Here is a 24,743-nt window from a genome sequence, read left to right on the forward strand (position 1 = left end):
ATTGTAATAAGCAAAAAAACTGTTTCATTTTAACAGAGACATATGATGGAGCATTGTCAGTTTTTATTTGTGCAGGTATACCCATGATGGCCATAACTTCTAGCAAATGAGTGATTACAGAATCAGCTTTTTCAGAACTCAAAGCAGTTGCCCATTGAAATCCTGAATAAGTATCGATGGTGTGGTGTACAGAATTTTCCAAATTCTGCAAAGTGAAACACGTCCATCTGCCAGATTTCATTCCTCTGAGTACCCTTTGGGTTACATCCTGCTGGTAATGGCGTTTGATTGTAGAAGGAACAAGTCGGACATTTCTTTACTATTTCTTTGGCTTGTTGCCAGGTTATGGAAAAATCCTTTTTTAAGCCTTTACTATTGTCATGATGTTTTTTATGAAATTCTGAGGCCTCCAGCACATTTCCTATTAATAATTTATCAATCTCATCATTGCCTTCTGCTAGAGGGCCTGGCAGACCAGTATGGGATCGAATGTGAGTTATATATAAAGGATGATTCCTTTTCCTGATTGTATCTTGTAATTGAATAAAGAGTGAAGTTAATTCTGAAACATCAGAGATAAATTCTGTGGTCTCAATATGTAACACCACTCTTTCAGCATACTGGGAGTCAGTTAGTATGTTGAGAGGTTCTGAAAAATCCATTAATACCAACAGAATAGCATACAATTCTGATTTTTGAACTGAATTATACGGACTTTGAACCACTTTACTTAAATTTTCTGATTTGTAACCTGCCTTTCCTTCTTTGTTGGCATCTGTATAAAATGTACGAACTCCAGATATGGGTTTTTGCCATACAATTTGAGGCAAGATCCAATCAGCTCTCTGTATAAGATCAATTCTATCGCTTTTGGGATATTTGCTGTTAATTTCTCCCAAAAAATTACTGCAAGCTCTTTGCCAAGGTTCACTTTCTATCCATAATTTTTCAATGTCCTCCTTAGTTAATGGTACGACAATTTCTGCTGGGTCTATTCCTGCTAATTGACGAAGTCTCAATTTTCCTTTGCAAATCAAGTCAGAGATTTTTTCCACATAAGTTTTTAATTTTTTATTTGGTTTATTTGATAAAAATATCCAATCCAATATAATATCTTCCCTCTGCATTAATATTCCAGTAGGAGAATGCCTAGAAGGTAAAATAACCAAAATGCAATCCAGCTTTGGGTCAATACGATCAACGTGGCCTTCATGCACTTTCTTTTCTACCAAGGCCAATTCTTTCTCAGCTTCAGGTGATAATTCTCTTGGACTATTTAAGTCCTTGTCACCTTCTAAGGTTTTGAACAAATTAGTCAGTTCATCATTTTTTACCACAAAAATAGTTCGTAGATGAGAAATATCTCCAAATAATCTTTGAAAGTCATTAAGAGTCTGTAGTCTATCTCTCCTAATTTGCACCTTTTGGGGTCTAATTTTTTGTAGCTCTATTTTATATCCTAAATAATTAATAGAATCTCCTCTTTGTATATTTTCAGGAGCAATTTGTAATCCCCAGCAAGGCAAAATTTTCCTTACTTCTTCAAACATTCTTTCTAAAGTATCTGCATTTGAGTCAGTAGTAAAACATCATCCATATAATGATAAATTATAGATTTAGGAAATTTTTTATGTATCACTTCCAATGGCTGTTGTACAAAATATTGGCACAGAGTTGGACTATTCAACATGCCCTGTGGGAGGACCCTCCATTGAAATCTTTTAACCAGTTGAGAATTATTATAAGTAGGCACTGTAAAAGCAAATCTTTCTCTGTCTTTTTCTTGTAAGGGTATTGAAAAGAAACAGTCTTTTAAATCAATAACTATGAGAGGCCATCCTTTTGGTAACAGAGTATGCAAAGGCATCCCAGATTGTAGAGAGCCCATTGGCTGAATTACTTTGTTAATTGCTCTAAGGTCTGTTACCATTCTCCATTTACCAGATTTCTTTTGAATAACAAATACAGGAGAATTCCAAGGGCTGGTTGATTCTTCAATATGCTGAGCATTTAGCTGTTCTTCTACCAGCTCTTCTAAAGCCTGGAGTTTCTCTGTTGTTAAAGGCCATTGCTGGACCCATACAGGCTTGTCTGTTAACCATTTTAAAGGTAGAGCTGTTGGTGTCTTTGGAAGATCATCAGTTGTGCCCTGTTCTTGTATAATATGGATGGCTGGTGACCACTCATTAGAACTATATCTTCTAATATTTCTCTCAGAAACATGTGCTAGTTTATGATTTGTTTCTGAGATTGAAGGGATGTTAATCTGAGTATTCCATTGTTGTAACAAGTCTCAACCCCACAGGTTCATAGTTATGTTATCCACATATGGTTTTAATTTTCCTCTCTGTCCTTCTGGACCTATACATTCGAGCCATCTTGCACTCTGTTTCACCTGAGATAATGTCCCAATTCCTAACAGTTGAACATTTACCTCCTGAAGAGGCCAAGTTGGATGCCAAAATTCTGGTGCAATTATGGTGACGTCCGCACCCGTGTCTACCAGACCAGACAACAAAACACCATTTATTTTTATCATTAATTTTGGTCTTTGTTCATTAATAGAAGTTTGCCAAAAAATTTTCTTTATGTTTTCTGCCGAATTTCCTATTCTCTCTGTTTCATCATCCTGACCAGCATGATTTATTCCAATAGGCATTTGGTTATTTAATCGCTCAGAGCAGGGATTTCCTCTATGGCTGCAGGAAAGGTTTGAACTGGATTTGCAATGGGGGCCTGTGTGAGGCCCCTCTGGGAGTTTTCTGAAGACTGAGGCAAAACCCAATTTTCTTCCAATGTACACATAAAACCCATTTTTTTAAAATGTGGAAATAAATTCTCTTTTAAATAGTTTCCTTTAAAATATCTGATGTGTTATGACTTACCAAATTTGCATAGAACAGTAGAAATCCGAGGAAATTTCAAAACAGCCACCTAGTGTCCAAGGTGTAAAGAGAGAGAGAGAGAGAGAGAGAGAGAGAGAGAGAGAGAGAGAGAGAACACAAGAAAGTGTAGCTGGCTAAAGCTTAAATCCAGCCACATGTTCCCTCTTGAGCCAAGTCAAGGCTTGGCTCTGGCTTCCTTAAGCTCTGACCACGTGCATTGGCTTTACAGGTGGGGCCCTGTTTGGCAGGGCAGGTCTGAGTTGTTTGTAGCACCAGCTTTAAGCAAGCAGCTCACAGTTAGTCTGGCCTGAGGCCAAGCAGACCTAGGCCTGGGCTAGGAAGCCAACCGCCCGGCCTGCCACCCTTGAGGGAAAGCGGACCTGCTACCAAGCCAAGTGGTTTTTAATGGATTCTTGTCAAGTTGGGCGCCAGATGTAGATGTAACCAACCATCTCATTAAATAAGAAACACAGAACCAATTTAAAAGAGAAAGCCAAGAGATCAGAGTTCAGAGCTAAAAATCTCACCCTTCTTCCTGCAGTGGTCTTAGTTTCCCTAAAGAGAGCTATTTCCCTGTGTGTAAGTCATTTCATAGTCATTCTGCCTTCTCATTGGTTTTAAACCCAAACACGTGACTGCCTTGTCACTGTCTGTATGTACAGCCCCCCCAGGTCTTAAAGGCATATGTCTCCAATGCTGGCTTTATCCCTGAACACACAGAGATCTATGGGATTAAAGGCGTGTGCCACCACCACCACCACCACCACCACCACCACCACCACCACCACCACCACACTCTCTCTATGGCTCTAATAGCTCTGACCCCCAAGCAACTTTATTTATTAACATACAATCAAAATCACATTTCAGTACAATTAGAATACCACCACACTTGTATTTGGGGCATAAGTATTCAGAATTGAGACTTCATCTTGTCAGATTTTCCCTGTGATAAACATGTAATATCCTTCCAGATCTCTTTCTATTGATTTTAGTTTGAAGTCTATTTTATTAGAGATTAGGATAGCTACACCAGCATGCTTCTTAAATCCACTTGATTTCAAAGTCTTTTCCCAGCCTTTTATTATGAGGTAGTGTCTGTTTTTGAAGTTTAGGGGTGTTCCTTGTATGCAAAAAATGGATAGATCTTGTTTTCATATGCATTCTGTTAGCATGTGTCTTTTTATAGGTGAATTGAGACCATGGATATTAATGACCAATTATTGTTAATTTTTGTTATTTTTTGATGGTAGTGTTGTATGTTTCCCTTCTTTGATATTTGTTGGTGTGGGACTATCTGTTGTCTGCCTTTTCATGTGTGTATCTAACTTATGTGTGTTCCTTATGTTGGATTTTTCCTTCTAGTGCTTTCTTTAGATCTGTATATGTAGAAAATACTGTTTAAATCTGGTTTTATCATGGAATGTTTTGTTTACTCCATCTGTGTGGATTGAGAGTTTTGCTGGGTATAATAGTCTGGGTTGGCATCTATGGTCTCTTAATGTCTGCACAACATCTATCCAGGACCTTCTGGCTTTTAGAGTCTCCATTGAGAATTCAGGTGTTATTCTTATGGGTCTGCCTTTATATGTTACTTGTCCTTTTTCCTTTGCAGCTCTTAATATTTTTTCTTTATTCTATATGTTTAGTGGTTTGATTATCATGTGGCGAGGGGACATTTTTTGGATCTAGTCTATTTGGTGTTCTGTAACCTTTTGTATCTTTATAGGCATTTCCTTCTCTAGGTTGGGAAAGTTTTCTTCTATGGTTTTTTTGAATATATTTTCTGTGCCTTTGAGTTGGTATTCTTCTTCTTCTTTTATCCCTATTATTCTTAGGTTTGGTCTTTTCATGGTGTCCTAAATTTTCTGGACATTTTGAGTCTTGATTTTGTTGGCTTTAGTGTTTTCTTTGACTGATGAATCTACTTCCTCTATCGTATCTTCAATGCCAGAGATCTGCTCTTCCATCTCTTGTAGTTTGTTGGTTATTTTTGCATCTGTAGTTCCTGTTCATTTACTCAGATCTTCCACTTTCAGCATTCCCTCAGTTTGTGTCTTCTTTATTTTCTTGATTTCATTTTTCAAATCTTGAACTGTTCCCCACACTTGTTTAATTGCTTTCTCTTGACTTTCTTTAAGGGATTTCCTGATTTCTCCAATTTTTGTTTGACTTTTCCTTGATTTTTGATTTCTTTAAAGAAAATTTTCATTTCCTCTTTAAATATCTCTATCATCTTCTTAAGGTCATTCTTAAGGTCGATTTCTTTTGTTTCTTCTGTGTTGGGATGTTCAGGTCTTGCTGATGTAGGTTCTGATGGAGCCAATTTGGTGTTTATGTTGTTGACTGTATTTGTGCACTGGTGTCTACCCATTTTTTCTCCACTTGGTGCAAGCCGTGTCTGTGTCTAAGGGAGGCTCTCTTGGTCTGATTGATACTCTTGGTCCAGTGGGAGTAGCTGCAATCTCCATGTGTGGGTGGGTTGGGAGGGGTGGGGCTTGTGGGTTACAGGGTCTGGTTGGGGATGGTGGTAGTCTGACCTGTCTGCAGTATATCTGCCTCCCGACTGGCCTAAAACTGGGACTGCAATGGGTGGTGTTGTACGGTTACAGGGTTGTGCCCCTGGGCCCAAAGCCTAGGGCCTGGGATGTTCATGGATGAGGATAAAGACTCACCTCCTAGTCCAATTGGGTGCTGGTGAGCTCTGTCTCAGGGAACAGTTGCAGACTGGGAGGGTGGGTGGGATGTGGGGGAGGTGGGGCTTTTGGGTTAAAGGGTCTGGTGGGGGATGGTGGTAGTCAGACCTGTCTGCAGGAGGCCTGCCTATTGGCTTGAGACTGGGATTGCAATGGGTGGTGGTGTGGGGGCACAAGGTTGTGTTCCTGGGCCCCACTTAGACAAAGACTCACCTCTTAGTCCAATCAGGTGCTGGCAGGCTCTTAATAAGTTTTTCTAAAACTTTTATCTTGGCACTCATATTAACCAACTTTTTAAATGATAAAAAATGATTAAACAGATAAAATTTATAATTGACATTACATACATTCCATTTAAATTAATTATCCTCTCATTTAATTGCTCCATTTTCAAACCATCCAGGGTATTATCATACAGAAACCCAACTCCCTCCATTGTAATAGTGTTTCCCATTTTTTAATGTGGAAAAAACTCTCTCTTTTATCTAATTCCTCCCTTTAAGAATTCCCAATGTCTCACCAAATCTGCCAATGATGGCAATTCAGATGTGAGGCTAACTGCTTCTGTGTAGATTTCAAGGCAGCTACTTAGTGTGGTAGCAGCCTGAGGAGGGGATTCCAGGAAAGCCCACAACCCATCAGAAGAGAAGAAGCCAAGGAGCCAGACATCTGCATGGGGGAATGCATGAAATTGGCTAACTTTTGTGGGTTTGGGAGTCCAAAAGCCTGTGGAATTTGCTGCAGGTAGATTACAACAGAATCTTACCGGTGGGATAGTGATTCTGGCTGTGCACAGCTCTGGCCTGTTTTGGTAGCTATAAAGCCTCAGGCAAGTGGCTTTTTTTTGTAAATTCATGCCCCACAAGTTGGACATCAGATATAATATGAATACTAATTGATCTTAATAATAAAAAATGAGGCCAGATACTGGGGTAAATGCTGAAAGATCAGTGAAGCAGAGCAGCCAGCCACTAGAGAGACTTCTTAACACTACCTCCTCAGCCTGAAAGTGCTGAACACCTGTCTCCACCTCGCCTTATCACCTCCTCTCTCTGCCCAGCCATATCACTTCCTGTTTCCTCCTTCCAAATGCTGAGATTAAAGGTGTATGCCATCACTGCCTAGCCTCTAGTGGCTAGCTTCACACTCTTACCTTTAGGCAAGACTTAGTTAAAGCATAAACAAAATATTACCATACCCAGCTATACCACTCTTGGGCATATACCCAAAGGATGCTCGACCATACAACAGGGACACTTGCTCAACTATGCTTAAAGTAGCTTTATTCATAACAGACAGAAAGTGGAAACAAACTAGATGTTCCTCAACTGAAGAACTGGTAAAAACTTGGTACATTTACTCAAAGGAATATTATTCAGCTGTTAATAAAATAATGTTTTGAAACTTGTAGGCAAATGGATGGAACTGTAAAACATCTTCCTGAGTGAGGTAACCCAGACCCAGAAAGACAAACATTGTATGCACTCACTTATAAGTGGATATTAGCTGCAAAGTAAAAGAGAACCATGCTACAATTCATAGACCCAGAGAAGCTAAGTGAAAAGGAGGACTCTAAGGGAATTCATGAATCTCCCTGGGAAGAGGAAATAGAACAGACATTGTGGGTGTATGGATGGGATGGGGTGGGGGTGGGATGGAGATGGGAATGGGACAGAGTCATGTTGGGGGAGAAAAGGGGAAGAGAGTATTGGGAAAAACAAGTGGAATTGAGGAGAAACTCAGGGATGAGCTAGAAACCTAGTATAGTGGGAACTCGAGGTATCTATGAGGGTAACCCTAGATAAGACTCCTAGAAATGGGTAATACAGAACCTGAACTGGCCATCTCTTGTAACCAGGCAGACTTCCAGTGGAGGAATTAGGACACCAACCCAACCACATAACTTTTGATCTACAATTTGTCTTCCCTACAAGATATGTTGTGGTAATGGTGGAGCAGAAATTATGAGAATGATCAACCAATGACTGGTCCAGCTTGAGATCCATACCACCCATGAGGCTAGAGGGCACACCTTTAATCTGGGCTATACCTTCTGTTGGTAGTGTGCCATTGTGGGGGTGGGCTTTGAGCTTTTTCTCAAGCTTCCCTCAGTGTGACAAGTCAGTCAATTTCCTATTGCCTCTGAGCCAAGATGTAAACACTCTCAGCTTAGCACCACATCTGTCTGCATGCATGCTGCCATGCTCCCCACCATGATGGACTGAACCTCTGAAGTATAAGTGAGCCACCACAATTAAATGTTTTCTTTATAAGAGTTACTGTGATCATGATGTCTCTTCACAACATTAGTAAACCCTAACTAAGACACTCAAGTAATAGCATATCCTTCTCAGTTCTTTCTGGCATTAAAGACTAGATAGTTGTAGTTACAGATCTCTTTAATCATGGTAGAAAGTAAATTAGGTACTAAACTTAGGGCTCACCAGGAGAGGACAGCTAATGGAGTAAGTTCTCTAAATTTTACAATTACAAATGGACTGTGTATTGTAAATGTATTTCTTACTTAATAATTGTTCTTGTATATAGTTTCATTTTTCTTGAGGTTAATACCCTTTCTTTCTATTTAGATATTACCTGATAATCATTCTTATTGCATATAGTTTTACTATGTTAGAGTTAGAACCTTTCCTTTTTAATTAGACACAAAAAAAGATAATGTTATAGGAATTTTGTCTGTGTTGTTCAATGTCCAAAGGAGTAGAGTGTTGGTTCAAGAGGTGGGGTCCACATTCATCTGGCAGGAAAGGAGCATGGAGTTCCTTGAGGACTTAGGAGAAGGGAAAGAGAAGTCCTCAGAAGAGGAAGAAGCAAGGTCAGGAGGTCATGTGGTTGGCCCTTTTGAGCCAGAAAGAGAATGGTGGCAATGTATCATGATCACTTGTGGTTATCTCAGGTTTTTATCCTTAATATTTGTTGCCAAGTTTTATTTTATAATAAATGGTAAAAGAAATCACTATACCCCAGGACAACCAGCTCAGGAGTGGAACTACCCACAATGAACTGTGCCCTCCCACATCAATCACTAATTAAGAAAATGCACCACAGGCCAGTCATGTGGGGACATCTTCTAAATTAGCCAACACAATGACAAAGAACAAGTGCCATCAATTAGCAGTATGATAGGTAACCTGGAAAGCAAGTATTGATGTTAGAGAAGAGATTAAATGGCTAGTCAGTAAAAGTAGGAAATATCTGCCATTGTAAAACAAACAAAAGTTTTTTTGGAGTTTGCAATGGTAAAATGTTTCAAACAGTGATACTTAGAATGACAGAGAACTTCCTTTTTATAGCATTTATTGTATTTGTCACCCATTATATTCTGTACATATCCTTAAGTGTTTGTCTTTATCTACCTGTAATGGTATTACACTTCTTTAAAGAAAATAAAAACCTTTGTGAAGCAACTGATATAATTCTGCTTTTTAAAAAATATTTAATCATTTATTATATATACAGTATTCTGCTTGCATGTATGCCTGCAGTCCAGAAGAGGACACCAGATCTCATTACAGATGGTGGTGAGCCACCATGCTGTTGCTAGAAATTGAACTCAGGACCTCTGGAAAAGCAGTCAGTGCTCTTAACCACTGAGCCATCTCTCCAGCCCCAACTGATATAATTCTTTAAGATAGAATTTGTGCCATTTATATGAATGCAGTAGTGACAAGATATTTTAATGATGATAGTAGCTGTTTGTAGAAGCCATGATTAATAAATCAAGTAAAAGGCCACTGTGCATGGAAGACACCCTACCAAGGCAGAAGTGCAAGACTGTATTTAAGGAACAGGTACACAACAGTAGAACCCTACTACGCAGAAGATGTTAATTACCACAGTATTTATTGAATCATCAGTGGAAACTGGGATTCCTTTCATACTCTGATGTCATGTATTTATTGAGGATATAGCCATTACTTTCACATTCTCTATGCTTACTTTCAAACATTTTCCTATTATGTTTGTCATCAGAAGTTACCCCATTATTCTGTCTTTTATTTTCCCCTTTATTGTTATATATTTATTAGGCAAAATTATTGGTTTCATTCATGCATATCATGTACTTTCACCATATTTATATTCTTATTACATTCTCTTTCTCTTTCCTTATTTTTTTAAAGTTTTCAATGTCTAAGTTATTTTACTAGTTTCAGCTACTATACATTTGTAGCTTCACCCAAAATACATGTGTTATTGGTATTATTGTAACTTCCCCCCATTGTGTCTCAAAATAGATATCCTGCAATTTACAGACATTCTGCTCTTGCTACATTGGTAGTCACATAGTGTACAATATCACAAGTAATAATTCTTATCACCTAACAGTACAGACCTCAGAAATGAAATCCATTGTCTCAATCAAGCAATACTTCTCAGGCAGCTCATGAACAACTGAATATTCTTCTTGTTTAATGCTCCTACTGTTAGTTGCTAAATTAGTTCATTCACATAACAGAGAATTACTCAGCAGCTAAAAAAAAGTGATATCATGAAATTTCAGGCAGTTAGATGGATCTAGAAAAAAAATTATCCAGAATGAGGTATCTCATTCCCTGAAAGATAAATATTGTATGTATTCACTTACATGTGGACATTATCTGTTAAATGAATAATAATCAAGCTACAATCAATAGAACGCAGAGTATAGAGTAATGGACTAGAGGAAACAGGTAGATCTTGTTAAGAAAGGGGAAAAATAGATACATATGGATGGATGGAAGGGGTGGAATGGAAGGGTCAAGTGGGGAGAAGGCACTATAGGAGGGAATACTTGGAAAGAATGCTAAAATTGAGGGACATTTGAGGAGCTGCATGTAAACCTGATATAGTAGAAACTTCCTAAGATATATACATATATGAAGGTGGTCTAAAGGAAGTCACCAAATAATAGGGGAGACAAAATTCCAACTAGCCATCTTTTGTCATGCAAAGAAGCTCCCAGTACCAGGATTAGGTTATATATATCTAATTGAGTTGTTAGCCAAAGGGGTCCCATGGGAATCTCCAAAGAACCCAGGATGTTGACAAGACTGTAAGTTGCTCTCTACAAACTGATAGCAAGGCCCCATTACTGATGACAATATCTATATTGTCCATGGAGATGTTGAGCTGGTTTCCTCATAGAGCCTTCACAACTGTGTTCTAATATTTGGTATGAAGGTATTCTGCATGCTACCAAAAAACTAATGTAAATACCAAGCCAGCCACAAACCCTTTATCTATAATGTTGTACAACTTGCAAGAAATGCTAGGGCAATGGTGACACAAAGCTTGTGGGAGTAACTAATCAATGTCTGATTTGTCTTAAGTTCTACTACGAGATGTATCCATACATGACACTGCTTGGGTGACCAAGAAACTGAGAGTAGACACCTCAGGGACCTAGTGGGGAAACAAATAATATTGGCATTAAAATAGAAGAAAAAAGTAGTGATAAAATGACTCTTAATCATATTCTGTTTTACATATGTAAATCAGTGCCTCGTTCAGTTATTATCAGAGAAGCTTCCTGCTGCAGCAGATAGGAACAATAACAAATAGAGACACACAGTCATAAATTATGCAGAGAGTGACAGACATTGGAATACTGAGATGGGAATGGAATGTCTTTATCAAATCCCTCCCCTTGGGGCTCAAGAAACCCCACAGAAGAGGAGGCATCTAGAGCATAAGAGTCAGAGTTGGGGCTGGAGAGATGGCTCAGAGGTTAAGAGCACTGACTGCTCTTCCAGAGGTCCTGAGTTCAATTCCCAGCAACCACATGATGGCTCACAACCATCTGTAATGAGATCTGGTGCCCTCTTCTGGCCTGCTGTCATATGTGCTGTATACATAAAAAAAATAAATAAAATATTAAAAAAAAAAAAGAGTCAGAGGGGAAGGAGGACACCAAGAAAACAAGACCCTGTAGACAAATTTCTAAACAGTCTTATTAAATAAAAAAACATGGAACCAAATATAGGAGTGAAAGCCTTAGAGTTCAGGGAAATAGTGAGAGCCACCAACCTTCCCTCACCAGCTTTGCAGCTCCCAAAAAAGTGAGCTACTTCCCGTCTCCTCCCGTCTTTATTGCCTTGTTGTTCTGCTCTCTCAAATTGGCTCTTAGCGCAGCTACCTTACTTCCTTGTCACTGCCTGTCTGTACAGACCTCCAGGTCTCTATGGTTGGCAATGGGACTAAATGTATGTATCAACACGCTTGGCTCTGTTCCCTAGCATGGCCTTGAACACACAGAGACCCTGCATGCCAAGTGATCGTTAAGGGTGTATGCTACAACTGCCTGACTTTTGTGTTAATGGCTTGCTATTTCCTCTCATCTCCAGGCAAACTTATTTATTAACATACAAATAAAATATCACTACATTTCCCCTTTTTTGTCTAATAAAAATAAAAAATAATAAAAAAGTTATAACTAATATAAGAAAAACTATATACAATAAGTACAATAACTATATACAATATATACAAGCAATAAATACATCAACAATGTCTAGTCCATTTGACAATTTCAGAGAAAATATTCCATTATCTACCCTATTTTGGTGAGTCCAAAATGTACCTAATTCATTTTCTACCCTAACTTGTATTATCAACAGAAAACTATGATATCTTTCAAATTTATACACTTTATACTACTTAGTGAGTTTCTTTTCTGAAATTTCTTAACAAGGAAAACTGTAGCTACAACTATCTAATCTTCAACTCCCTCAGAGACCCAAGAGGGAAATCATATTACCTAGTAAAACAGGAAATGCAAACAAGTGACTTCCAGAAAAAATGTGAGTTGACAGAAACAGCCAGCTCCCTGGACAGTCACCAGAGATTTCTCTGCAACATTGGGGTATCATCTTCAGCCTATAGGCTTAGCATATCTGACAGACTCATTTGTGAAGGGGGATGTACACAAGGCCTACAGCTCGACCTCACATTTGGTGCGACTATTCCATGTACCAGATAAACTTGAATTCCACCAGTGTCCTGTCATGATTCAGGATTTTAAATTCTGGAAATTGCTGGTGATTTTAGAATTTGACTGCCTGTTCTTCTTGGCTTGTGGATGCCTTCATCGTGGTATCCCATTCTTCTCCACATCCCATTCTTCTCGGCTTGTGGGTGGCTTCATCTCTTTTATTAAATGCCAGTCTACCATTGAGAGGTTAGACTCTGTCAGCCTAGTTACTCTTTTAAGAATAACTGTTTCAGTGAGTGTTCTACTACACACCCGAAGCCATTGGTCCATTGTCTGTTCAGCTGCCTTCAAAGAAAGGGACACTACTTTTTCCAGATTGCAAAGCCACTTCAGCGATGATGCCATATTGCCCTGGCCTCAGAGGACACCTGTTGCTAAAGTCACAACCACACCTGTCTTGGCAAGAATTGGTAGTCCTTTGTTTTGTGTCCTGTCTGTCCATTTTGTCCTCTTAGTTAGCAGTCGATGAGAGGACATTTTGTTGCCCAGTGGCTAACTTTTGCTACAATGAAAGTTAACTCCATATGGAGTTTTCTTCAGTGCCCATATTTGTAGCTGGAGAATTTCTCTCCAGCTCCTGCCAAGTCCTGCCAGTCCTGGAGCCAACTTATAAAATAAACACACAGATTCTTACATTATTTAAACTGCTTGGCCATTAGCTCAGGCCCATCATTGTCTAGCTCTTACTCTTATATTTAGCCCATTTTTATTAATCTATACTTTACCATGTGGCTCGTGGCTTATTGGTACCTTACACCTTCCTTGTCCTGGCAGTGGCTCCAGGCAGTCTCTCCCTTCCCTTCTTGTTCCCTCAATTCTCCTCTCTGTTAGACCTGCCTGTACTTCCTGTCTGGCTATTGGCCAATCAGTGTTTTATTGATTAACACATTTATCATACAGAACATCCTACAGCACTTCCCCTTTTCTTTTTTTTTTAAAGGAAGGGTATAACTTTTACATAGTAAAATTACAGATAATGAATACAATTATCAAGTATCTTCTCTGTAGTAGATTGGTGCTGCTAGGAGCCGACATGTCTCATAGTCATAAAAAAGGAAACAATTCTAAGTTGTTAAAACATTTTTAAATGTCATATTCTGTAGATCTCTGAAGGTTTTGAAGATGACCTATCTGTCTAAACTATATCTCTGCTTGACCTTGAAAACACCTAATGCAACTACAAGTTCTATTGTAATGTCTAACTACTAACTTTCATTTCTTTATAACCTAATAGTTATTAATAATAACATTTAAGGATTAGCAAATTGCCTTACATTGTCAAATGAATTATATAAGTACAATGTCCAGAATAAGAGTAGAAATATACATACAGCATTTTCTAACAATATCAATCTATATCTATATATATATAATTTATATACAATAATTCAATCCAATGTAAAGTATTTAAAACTAGTAGTTGCCTTTTAAAAGTAGATTCAATAATCTATCTTTTTAATCTATATCATATCTATATCCTCTCTTTTATTTTCAGAGTAGATTCAATAATCTACCCTCCATTCTATCATTTCTATATATTTTTTTTTCCAAACAGGAACCTTAAATCTAATCTCCTTTGTTTAGCCTGTTTCCTGACCATTAACAACAACAACTTGTAGCCAACCCTCTTAAACAATGAACATTATCCCAAACCTAAAACCAAGTGAAAGACCAAAAACCACCCCCACCAATACCAACTATAAATAAAATAAGAGCTATAAAAATCATTTGTTTTCAATATCCAATATCAATTCCCCAATAAAAAAGACAGAGTCACAGAATGGATTTGAAAACAGGATTCATCCTTCTGCTGCATCTAAGAAACATACCTTAACATTAAGGATAAACATTACCTTGGGGTAAAGGGTTGAAAAAGATGTTACAAGCAAATGTACCTAAGAAGGAAGTGGTATATACATTTAAATATCTGACAAAATAGAGCTCAAACCAAAGCTAATCAGAAGAGATAGGGAAGGACACTGCATACTAATCAAAGGAAAAATCTAAGATGACATTTTGATTCTTATCATCTATGCTGAAAACACAAGGGCACTCAAGATTGTAAAATAAACACTGAAGTTACATATTCACCCTCATACACTGTGGTATTTTGAATGTAATTGGCGCGAATAATCTCACAGAGAGTGGCACTCCCAGGAGCTGTAGCTTTGTTGGAGTAGGTATGGCATTGTTGGAGGAAGTGTGTCACTGTGGATGTAGGCTTTGAGATTCATATGCTCGGGATACTACTACCCAGTGTGTCAGTGGACTTCCTATTGCCTATAAGATGTAACAATTTCAGTTATTATTTCAGCACCATGTTTGCCTGCATGCTGCCATACTCCCCATCATGATGATAAGGGGCTGAACCTCTGAATCTGTAAGCAAGCCCCATCAATTAAATGTTTTCCTTATAAGAGTTGTCATGTTCATGATGTCTCTTCACAGCAATGAAAACCAAAACTAGGACACACACTTACAACGGGAGTCCTCAACACAAAACTCTCACCAAATTCTTGAACAAATAGTTTAACCTTCCCATAAACACTGAATCTACATCACTACGGTCAGAATGTTTAATTGTTTCTCATATTTTACATCAAGTATTATCTGAGCTTTGACAATTGAGAAATAAAATGTTAATGACCAGTAAATAACATTAATTTACATAGTCGGGAAGACTCATAGCTGGTTTTTTTTTTTTTTTGACAATTTGAGGACAGTTTAGGAAGAAGACATCCAAAACCAATGATGTCTGCCTTCATGACCTCAAATTCTTTATAGAATATTGTTTCAGAATTTGAAATTATGAAATTATTTGAAATTACAGGTAGACAGGATAACCATTGAACCATCTAGATATTGAATATTTTTTGTGTTATAGGAACAAGCAGACACTAAAGAATTGTTACTGAATGAAATAATTCTCATGAAATTGTTACTTCAGTAGAAATTACACTAGAGATGAGTCAACTTTTTAAAACTTAGAACACGGTGAAGAAGAATAAATGGAAATGCTATGAGTGGTAAAAGTAGCTATGATGGGGGTGGGTGCTTTTATCTTGGGTAGGATAGCAATGAAATTCTCATAGGGCAAGTAATATTTGATAAGGAAACTGAAAAGGGATTATAATATGGAAAGTGGGCTAAAATCTGCTAAATAGAAAATAGCAAGTACACTGATCCTGATAATCTCTAGAAATAAAAAGAAGTCAGGTTAATACAAGAAGAGAATCATGGAATATAGAGGAGATTCTGAATTCTATTTTGAATTTCTATTTTAAATTCCATTTAAAATTTGTGAATAATAATAGTCTAACATGACCATATTTATAAATATAATATGTGATTTATAGGTAATTTGTGAAACTTACAAGTGCAACTAACCATCAGCCTAGTAGACATGCCTACTATTGCAAAATAGGCACAAATGTTATGGGAGTAACCAAACACTTACTGACTGGGTCTAAGGTTAGGTCTACAAAATGAGGCCTACAATTAATAGCAGTATCATGGCCCAAAACTAAGCTAGACATGTCATAGGCTATAGGGAATAACCTGCCACCATTATCCTGGTAAAAAGACACAGTATCAAATCAATTTACAGTGGCTTGTCACTGTATCAGTAGACTATTTCATCTCACAACCATTATCAGAGCAGCTTCTTTTTACAGTAGATGGTAATTAACATACAACTTGACAACATGCAGAGAATTAGAGACTGTGGTATACTCAGCTTTAAGTAAAAAAACTTTATCACATCCCCTTCTCTCTAAGCTCAGAATCATTGTAAAAGAATGAATGGAAAGATTGTTAAGAGCAAGAGGTAGTGGACAACTACATAAAAACATTATTTACAGGACAAAAAAGAATGATTCTAGATACAAAATCATGGTAGCTGTGTCAGCATCTACAATTTCAAACCAGACAAAATTCTAGCATGGAGAGGAATCAAAGGCAAGAAGTCTACCCCTAGCTAAGGTAATATTGAGTATTGTGGATATTACTCTGTATGCTATGAATGTGTTGCTGGGGTTGGTTAATAAATAAAGTGCTGATTGGCCAGTAGCCAGGCAGGAAGTATAGGTGGGACAAAGAGAGAGGAGAATGCTGGGAACAGGAAGGCTGAGCCAGGAGTCGCTACCCAGACACAGAGGAAGCAAGAAGTGAAGACAGAACTGGGAAAAGATACTGGTAAGCACGAGGCACATGGCAATGTATAGAGTTATAGAAATGAGTTAATTTAAGTGTAATATCTAGCTATCAAGAAGCCTGAGCCATTAGGCCAAACAGTTTTAATTAATAAAAGCAACTGTGTGTTTACTTGGGTCTGAGTAGCTGTGGGCCCACGTGGGACTGGAGAATACTCTAGCAACAATTGGCAATTGATTTCTTCAAGGAAAAGGAGAGTCAATATTCTTTAAGAGTGTGGCCCAAGTAGGCTAACCCTATGTCAATAGATGTCTATATACCTACATGTATACAGAGAGTCCAAGTTGGATTTAACAAAAAAAGCACATCATGTTGGGTGTGTAGGAGATGGAGCTATAAGACTGAGAAGAGTCAGGATGAACATTATCAAAATACATTGTATAAGATTCTCAAAGACACATTAAACTATAAAAAAGAGAAATGAAATAAAATATAATAGATATAAATACTGGGAGAAATAGGGCAAAAGGAGTAATGAGAATAATAATAACCAAACCTGAGATGATGGTCTCATTAGTCTTGCTTATTGCCATTACTATATTAAGTTTTACAAAACAACTGATTATTCTTTAAAAATGTTTGCTTATAAATTTGTCTTTTCAGAGCACCCTTAATCTCATTATTCCTGAGGCTGTAGATGAGGGGGTTCAACATGGGGATCACCACCATGTAGAACAAAGACACCACCTTGTTCTGGTCTGTGGAGTAGCTGGACTTGGGCATTACATAGATGAATGCGACGGTCCCATAGTAGAGAGTGACTGCGGTGAGGTGGGAGGTGCAGGTGGAGAAGGCTTTCTGGCGGCCCTCAGTGGAGTGCATCTTCAGGATGGTGACAAAGATATAGATATATGATACTGCTACAATAAACAGTGTAGTTATAATGACTGAGCCAGCAGAAAATGAGATAACAACTCCAGAGACACTGACATCAGAACAGGAGAGTTCCATCAAAGGAGCAAAATCACAGAAAAAGTGATTGATTCTATTTGGTCCACAGAATAGAAAAGAAAAGAAGGAAATGGTGAAGAAGGAAGCATTAAGAAAACTTCCTATATAAGATCCTACAACCAACTGACTACAGACTTGAGTGGACATTTTGGTTGAATAAAGCAGTGGGTTGCAGATTGCTATGAAGCGGTCATAAGCCATGGCAGCTAGAAAGAAGCATTCAGCAGATCCAAAGAATGCAGCTGAGCCGAGTTGAATGCCACATCCAAGGTAAGAGATAGTATTTTTACTTACCAGGAAATTGGCAAGCATATTGAGTGTGACAGAAGATGAGATGCCTATGTCAACAGAAGCCAAGTGACTGAGAAAAAAGTACATGGGGTGATGGAGCTGAGAAGAGACTCTGATGAGAAGAATGGTGCTGAGGTTCCCAGACACAGTCACCAGGTAGAGGCATAGGATGATGATGAAGAGGATGACTCTAAGGACTGGGTCATCTGTCAAGCCCAATAAAATGAACTCTGTCACTGCAGTGTGGTTCCCATCCTCCAGGAAAGCCATGGTGCAATGTAGCTGCTGCCAGACCAGGAAGTGATGGATATATTACAGGAAGGGATTTATTAATAGGTCACTTTATTTCATTTAATACAAGCATGGAGAACATTGCAAATTCATATATTATTCAGAACATTGGACCAACAATGGATGTTTTACTCAGGGTTTTCATTGTTCATACATTTCTGTGCAGTATGTACTTCAAATTACTTAATCAGAAATTCTATAAATGTGATACAAATAATGATAACTTTCATTTACATTCATTCATAATAAAATTTTTCCTAATTTGCATTAAAGCTAAAGATTTAAAGCCACAAGACAGCCTGGTGATGTGTCTTGGCAAGTAAATGTTCTTGCCACCAAGCCTGGCATCTGATGACCAGAGTTTGGTTCTTGGTATTCATATGGTGGGAGGAGAGCACCAAATCCTACATGTTATTCTTTGACATCCACACCTATGCTATGTTGCCTGCACTATTCCCTTCACTCCAATAGATATATTAAATAATATGTGTCTTTTGAAATTAACAATGTATTTATTATACGTAACAAAGAATTAAAATGTAAAATAATACAGTTATGCAATGAAGACTTAAATCATTGCCAAATTTATTGACTATTTCCTAGATCACCAGCACAGGATTTTTAAAAATTGCATGTATTTCTATTTTTTCATGAAATAACATTTAGATTTTAAAATTTTTATTGTACAGCACAAAAATGTTTTAAGTACCATATATATGAAATAAAGATTTCATATATATATTATTTCATTATATATATAATGAAATAATATATATTCATATATATATATAATTTCATATATATATATGAAATAAAAGAATCATGGGGTTTGAGAGATTGCCCCATGATTAAGTGCACTGGCTGCAATGCAGGGGACCTGGGTTTCATTCCCAGTACCCACATGTTTTCTCACAGCAGTCTGTTTTTACAGTTCTGTGGACCAAATGCCTCTTCTGGTCCTCACAGGCTCTATGCATGCACATGATGCACATACTTGCAGACAGACAACACACATATACACAAAGTAAAAATAAAGCAAGATATGAACACCAGGCAAATTGAACTTAGTCTATTACTTTTAGTGACCACACCATAAATGAATGGTGGTAATGCTGTTATGAGCATACACAAATTAGGGACAGATAGAAGGATAGCATTTCAGCTTTCCAATGGTTAGTACATAGAAAGTTACTTTGTTGAAGATATTATACACAAAGTCTGTAAAACTAAATAAAGATCACACTAAATTTACAAATGAAACTTCCTGTCATAAGCTCCTTAAATATTTTAAGTACTTCAAAATAGATAATTGCTATTTAAAATATCAGTTTTACCATCATGTAAAATGTGAATAATATTTAGCACACTATTATTAAATTTTTATTTAGACACATCTAATTCTTTCCCAATGTCACAGTGTTTTCTAACTGGCGTGTGATGGGATGAGTTCATATGATTTTCAACAGAGGACACCAATCAATAAATAATCAAACTAAGAAGTTAAGAGGTTCATCAAGGTTCACACAGCATGGCACCAAGTGACTCTCATCCCTCACATTCTATATTTACATCCTCATTTGTCCACAGTGATTCCTGTGATGCTGAAACATTTGGGCCACAACAAAGAAGGTCTTCCCATATGATATTCCCCTACAGTACACCACCAAAGCATTTCAAAACTAGTGAACCTGTTAGCCTTTTGGCTGAATGCTATTTGTATACACCTTTGAAGGTCATATTGGTTTCTGGTCTTACCAATGCATGGATAAATAAGGAATCTCTGAAAACTTATTTTATGCCTGGTCATTCTGAATAATTTATGTATAGAATTATAAGGTGATTTTATGAAATTTGGTTCTTTTTCTCCCTTCTATTACATAATTGCTCGATTTTATCTGAGTTATTTCTTCACCATGATTTATAAATATAGTACATTTCAAAGAATAAAATATCTCCATTTACCAGCAAAGTCAAAATCTTACCTCTTGGTATAAGAATTTATTTCAGAATAATAAACTCAATGTTATTATGAATTTATAGCTGCAAAGCTGTCTCCACTGTCATTGTTTGTCACTGGGGATAAGTCCCCTTGAGGCTCTGGATTCAAGTGTGGATTCAAATCACCAAAGATTATTGCATCATTCCCAATGAATATTGAGCAGTTCATTTTACACAAACACAATTATTTTCAAGGAGTCTGTCAATTTCAAGTGATCTCCTATTATCCTCTTTATGTGAGTATGAAATTATGGGAGGTACATGATAACCAACTACCTTAGTTAAATCATTCAAGTTGGTATTTGAGTCAGGTTATTTTATGTTTGAATACATTAAACCAAGCATTAAGTAGACTATTTGTGTTTCTTTCATTCAAGTGTATCAGTTTTTCTTTTAGCATTTCAGTGATTGATGTAACATGGTCTATCAGGTACTTTGGTAGATATAGGCATGGATGAGATGCAAAGTTGAATGAGTATTTGAGGCACACACAAATTTTATAGGCAAGAATAGAAAATATTATTGTTACTTAGAAAATAGTTAGTAGAGTAGACTGCACTCTGTCCCTTGTTTCCATATCCCAGGCAACAACTTCAGAAGAAGATATTGGCTTTATCAGAGGCCAGGCCAAATCTTACCCCAGGTAAGATATTGCCCACTGCCTGCAAATACTCCATAAACCCAGGCCAACAACCCCAGTTTGCTCCTCCTCCCCGGGCTCCATATTCTGGCCCACAATTTTGGAAGAAAACTTTGGATAAATCAGAGGACAGGCTGGATCTAGGCACCCTATGCCCAACAGAAAAATCCTGCTATGCTGGAGGCCATGCTGTACTAGAAATTCCAGAGGGCAAGAAGGTACTCAGAACCTCAGAAGCACACATTTACTTGGCAATATTGCCACAGGTTTGGTGGCTACCCCAAACCCCAGCAGAGACACCCTACTGGACCTGAAGACTTCCTAGTCAGAAGAACCCTTGACTACTTAGATCAGAAGACCAGAGAAGAAACAGAAACCAAATAATAAAACACTCATCCAAAAAGACAAACACAGGAATCAACACCTAGACCTATAACCATCCCAAACCCAGATGCCTAAATGCTAGTGTAATCAAGAATAGAAAGAGTAATAGGGCACCACCAGAACCCAGCTATCCTGTGACAGCAAGACTTGAACAATCCAATGCAGCTAAAGCACATTAAAAGACCTTAAAATGACTTTATGAGATGATAGAGGTCCTTAAAAAAGAAATGAAAAAAATTTCTTAAAGATATTGAGAAAAAGACAAGCAAAACATTGGAGAAAATCAATAAATCCCCTAAAGAATAACAAGAAAGCCAAGAAAAAAAAGCAAACAGGTGAAGGAAACAGTTCAAGACCTCAAAATGGAAACAGAAGAAATAAAAAAATAAAGTGAGGGAATTATGGAAGTACGAAATATGGGTAAGCATATAGGAACAGATGCAGGCATCACCATCAGAGATGGAATATAAGAGATAGAAAAGAGAATCTCAGACATTGAAGAAGAAATAGAGGAAATAGATTCAACCATCAAAGAAAATGTTAAATCTAAAAATTTTCTAACACAAAACATCCAGGAAATCTAGAACATTATGAAAAGTCCAAACCTAAGAATAATAGGAATAGAAGGAGAAGAATCCCAGCTCAAAAAAAACTAGGAAATATATTTAACAAAATAATAGAAGAAAAATTTACCAACCTAAAAGTGGCCATGCCTATAAAAGTATAAGAAGCTTACAAAATAACAAATAGATTGGATAAGAAAAGAAAATCCCTGTTGTAGTGGGTAGCCATTCCAGCTTGGATCTGGAAGTTCCAACCCCCATTGTGACTCTGGCAACTGTCACGCCTATGAGGCGGCGCGAGGGGAGGCACCTGGGGACCCGAGAGCTGGATGGGCCAGCACTCTCTCTGTGCGCGCTCGGTGCCAGGATGCAGATCGTGAAAGGTGGATTTTGCAGAGCTCTGGAGAACACCGCTGGATTGCAATACACCTTCCCCAGACCCTGCGACCTACCCATTACTTAGTTTGTGAGTTATACCATTAAATAAATATCCTTTTAACTACGTGGAGTGGCCAAAATAATTTCACCAATATCTGGGGCTCACGTGGGGCAAACTCCCAAGGCCTGGGCGGCTCCCGCCCTCTCCCCCCTAGCTGGCCGGTACCTAAACCCGCCTGCAAAGTTCCATATAACCAGGGAACACCTACACGGTTCCATTCCCGAAAAAGGGAGCAGCTAGTCTGATCTCAATTCCCTAGCTTAGCCCCAGACCAGTGAAAGAGGCAGGGGAGTGCTAGCTCCAATTTCTGCCATCTCCGCCATTTCCACCATCTCCCTCCAACTCCAGCCAAGATCGCCAGCAGGCCCTGTTTTGGAGCTGTACCAACGCCACCTGCTGGCTGAAAAGTGCTACTACATGCCCCCAAACCCACAAAAGGTAAGCATATTGTTTCAAGTAAAGGTACTTGATAATTTTACACCTTAAAATTGACTAACAAATTTTGAGTAATTCATGTAATATGGCCGACAACATTACCTCACAAGAATTTAAAAATCTTTTTGTGTGTATGATGAATGACATCTTCCTGGAAATATACGACATTCCTAAGGCATATCTGGGCTATACCATTTTGGCATTCATCATAATAATTCACACAGTGTTCAAACACTGGTTTAAGAACAAAGATGAGTCATTATTGGGACTGATACAGGCGTTAAAAGATAGCAATGAAGGCTTACAGGAAAAGATTCTTTCTCTAGAATCTGCTAATCAGGATTTACAAAAAAGGCTTGTACCCAAAATTGATTTTATTGATAATAAATGTGAATATTTAATGGATAGAACACTAACTCTCCAGAGTGAAGTTGTGGCTACTCAGACAGTATATAAGGAAGAAAGATTATCGTTAATTGATAGGATAAGGTCCATGGAATCATGTGTTTCTGAGGAACATAAAAACTTCTATGATTCCATGAGAAATATGGAGTCCCTTGCAAGAGAGGAGGTTCACTCCCTAGAACAGACCCTAGGTGCTCGTTTGCAAGCCCTAGAAGAAACTCTCAGTAAACATGACAAGGGAACTAATAAGCAGAAGGTCAAGACCATAGAGGTTGTAACATCTCCAAATGGCTCTCATACAATGGCTTATCCTGTTATTGTCCATGAGAAGCCAGCAGATGACACACACCCCGAGCCATATATGACATATACATTACAACCAATTTCAACAAGGGACTTTAAAAATATAAAGGAAGCAGTAGTTACATATGGGATACATTCCACATATGTAAGACAGATGTTAAATTCATGGTCTACCTCACATAGAATCATTCCAGATGACTGGCATCAGTTAATTTCAGCTGTTCTAGAATATAGCCAGCAGTTACAGTGGAAAAGCTGGTTGAGAGAAGAGGCAAAAATTTAGAACAGCAAGGTAAAATCAGAGGTTTTGTGATCTCCCAAGATCAAATACTTGGTGAGGGATGTTTCGCTGACAGGAATGTACAAGCCACTTATGATGAGCATACAATATCCCTATGCCGTACAGCAGTTCTAAATGCTTGGGAAAAAATTCCAGAACCTGGAAAACCAACTGAGGTATACACAAAGACATTTCAGGGACCGCACAAACCTTTCACTGATTTTTTACAAAGACTGAGCACAGCTATAACAAGAGCTGTGTCAGACAAAGAATTAAGAAAAGTATTAACTGAGTCCTTGGCGTTCGACAATGCTAATGCAGAATGCAGAAGAATACTTACACCATTAAAGATCAGATCAGCTCCTTTGGAAGAATGGATTCAACATACTAATGGTGTTCAGTCTCTTAACTACAGTAATGAGGCTTGGATAGGAGAGACAAATCCCAGAGGTGAAAGAAGGCCCTGTGTTAGCAAATGTTTTAAGTGTGGTGCACCAGGTCATATAAGTAAAAACTGTACATGGGGTACTCCTAGAAGCAATACTCCTTCTAGGAATAGCCTAAACAGGAGACCCCAACCACCTCCTGGATTATGTAGAAGATGTGGCAAAGGCCGACATTGGACCAGTGAGTGCAGATCAAAAATAGATATACAAGGCAACCCTTTACTGGCGGGAAACGCCTCAGGGGGGCTCTTGCAGGCCCCCAAACCAAACGTAGTACGAACATTCCCAGACACTGTGGAAGAAATTCCTCTCCAGGACAACTGAATAAACCAATGCCTAATGTAAAAACCGATACTGCAATGGATGATAAAACAGCTTTGATAGATGGATCACAGTTTACAAAGAACACTATAAAACAAATATTTTGGCAGACTTCCATAAATGAACAAAGACCAAAGCTTAGAATTCGAATTAATGGCCTGGTTCTGGAGGGCCTGGTAGACACAGGTGCAGATGTGACTATAATTACACCAAAA

General features: G+C 38.0%; 1 protein-coding gene across 1 annotated transcript; it reads right to left on the minus strand.

The window, feature by feature from the left end:
* Positions 1-17,321: 17,321 nt before the first annotated feature.
* LOC102912985 (olfactory receptor 5P76-like) lies at positions 17,322-18,293 on the minus strand. The gene has a single exon (XM_015991640.1). The coding sequence runs from the start codon at positions 18,291-18,293 to the stop codon at positions 17,322-17,324; it is 972 nt and encodes a 323-aa protein (XP_015847126.1).
* Between the last annotated feature and the right edge of the window lie 6,450 nt (positions 18,294-24,743).

The sequence above is a fragment of the Peromyscus maniculatus genome, chromosome 1 (assembly GCF_049852395.1).
Source record: "Peromyscus maniculatus bairdii isolate BWxNUB_F1_BW_parent chromosome 1, HU_Pman_BW_mat_3.1, whole genome shotgun sequence".
NCBI lineage: Eukaryota > Metazoa > Chordata > Mammalia > Rodentia > Cricetidae > Peromyscus > Peromyscus maniculatus.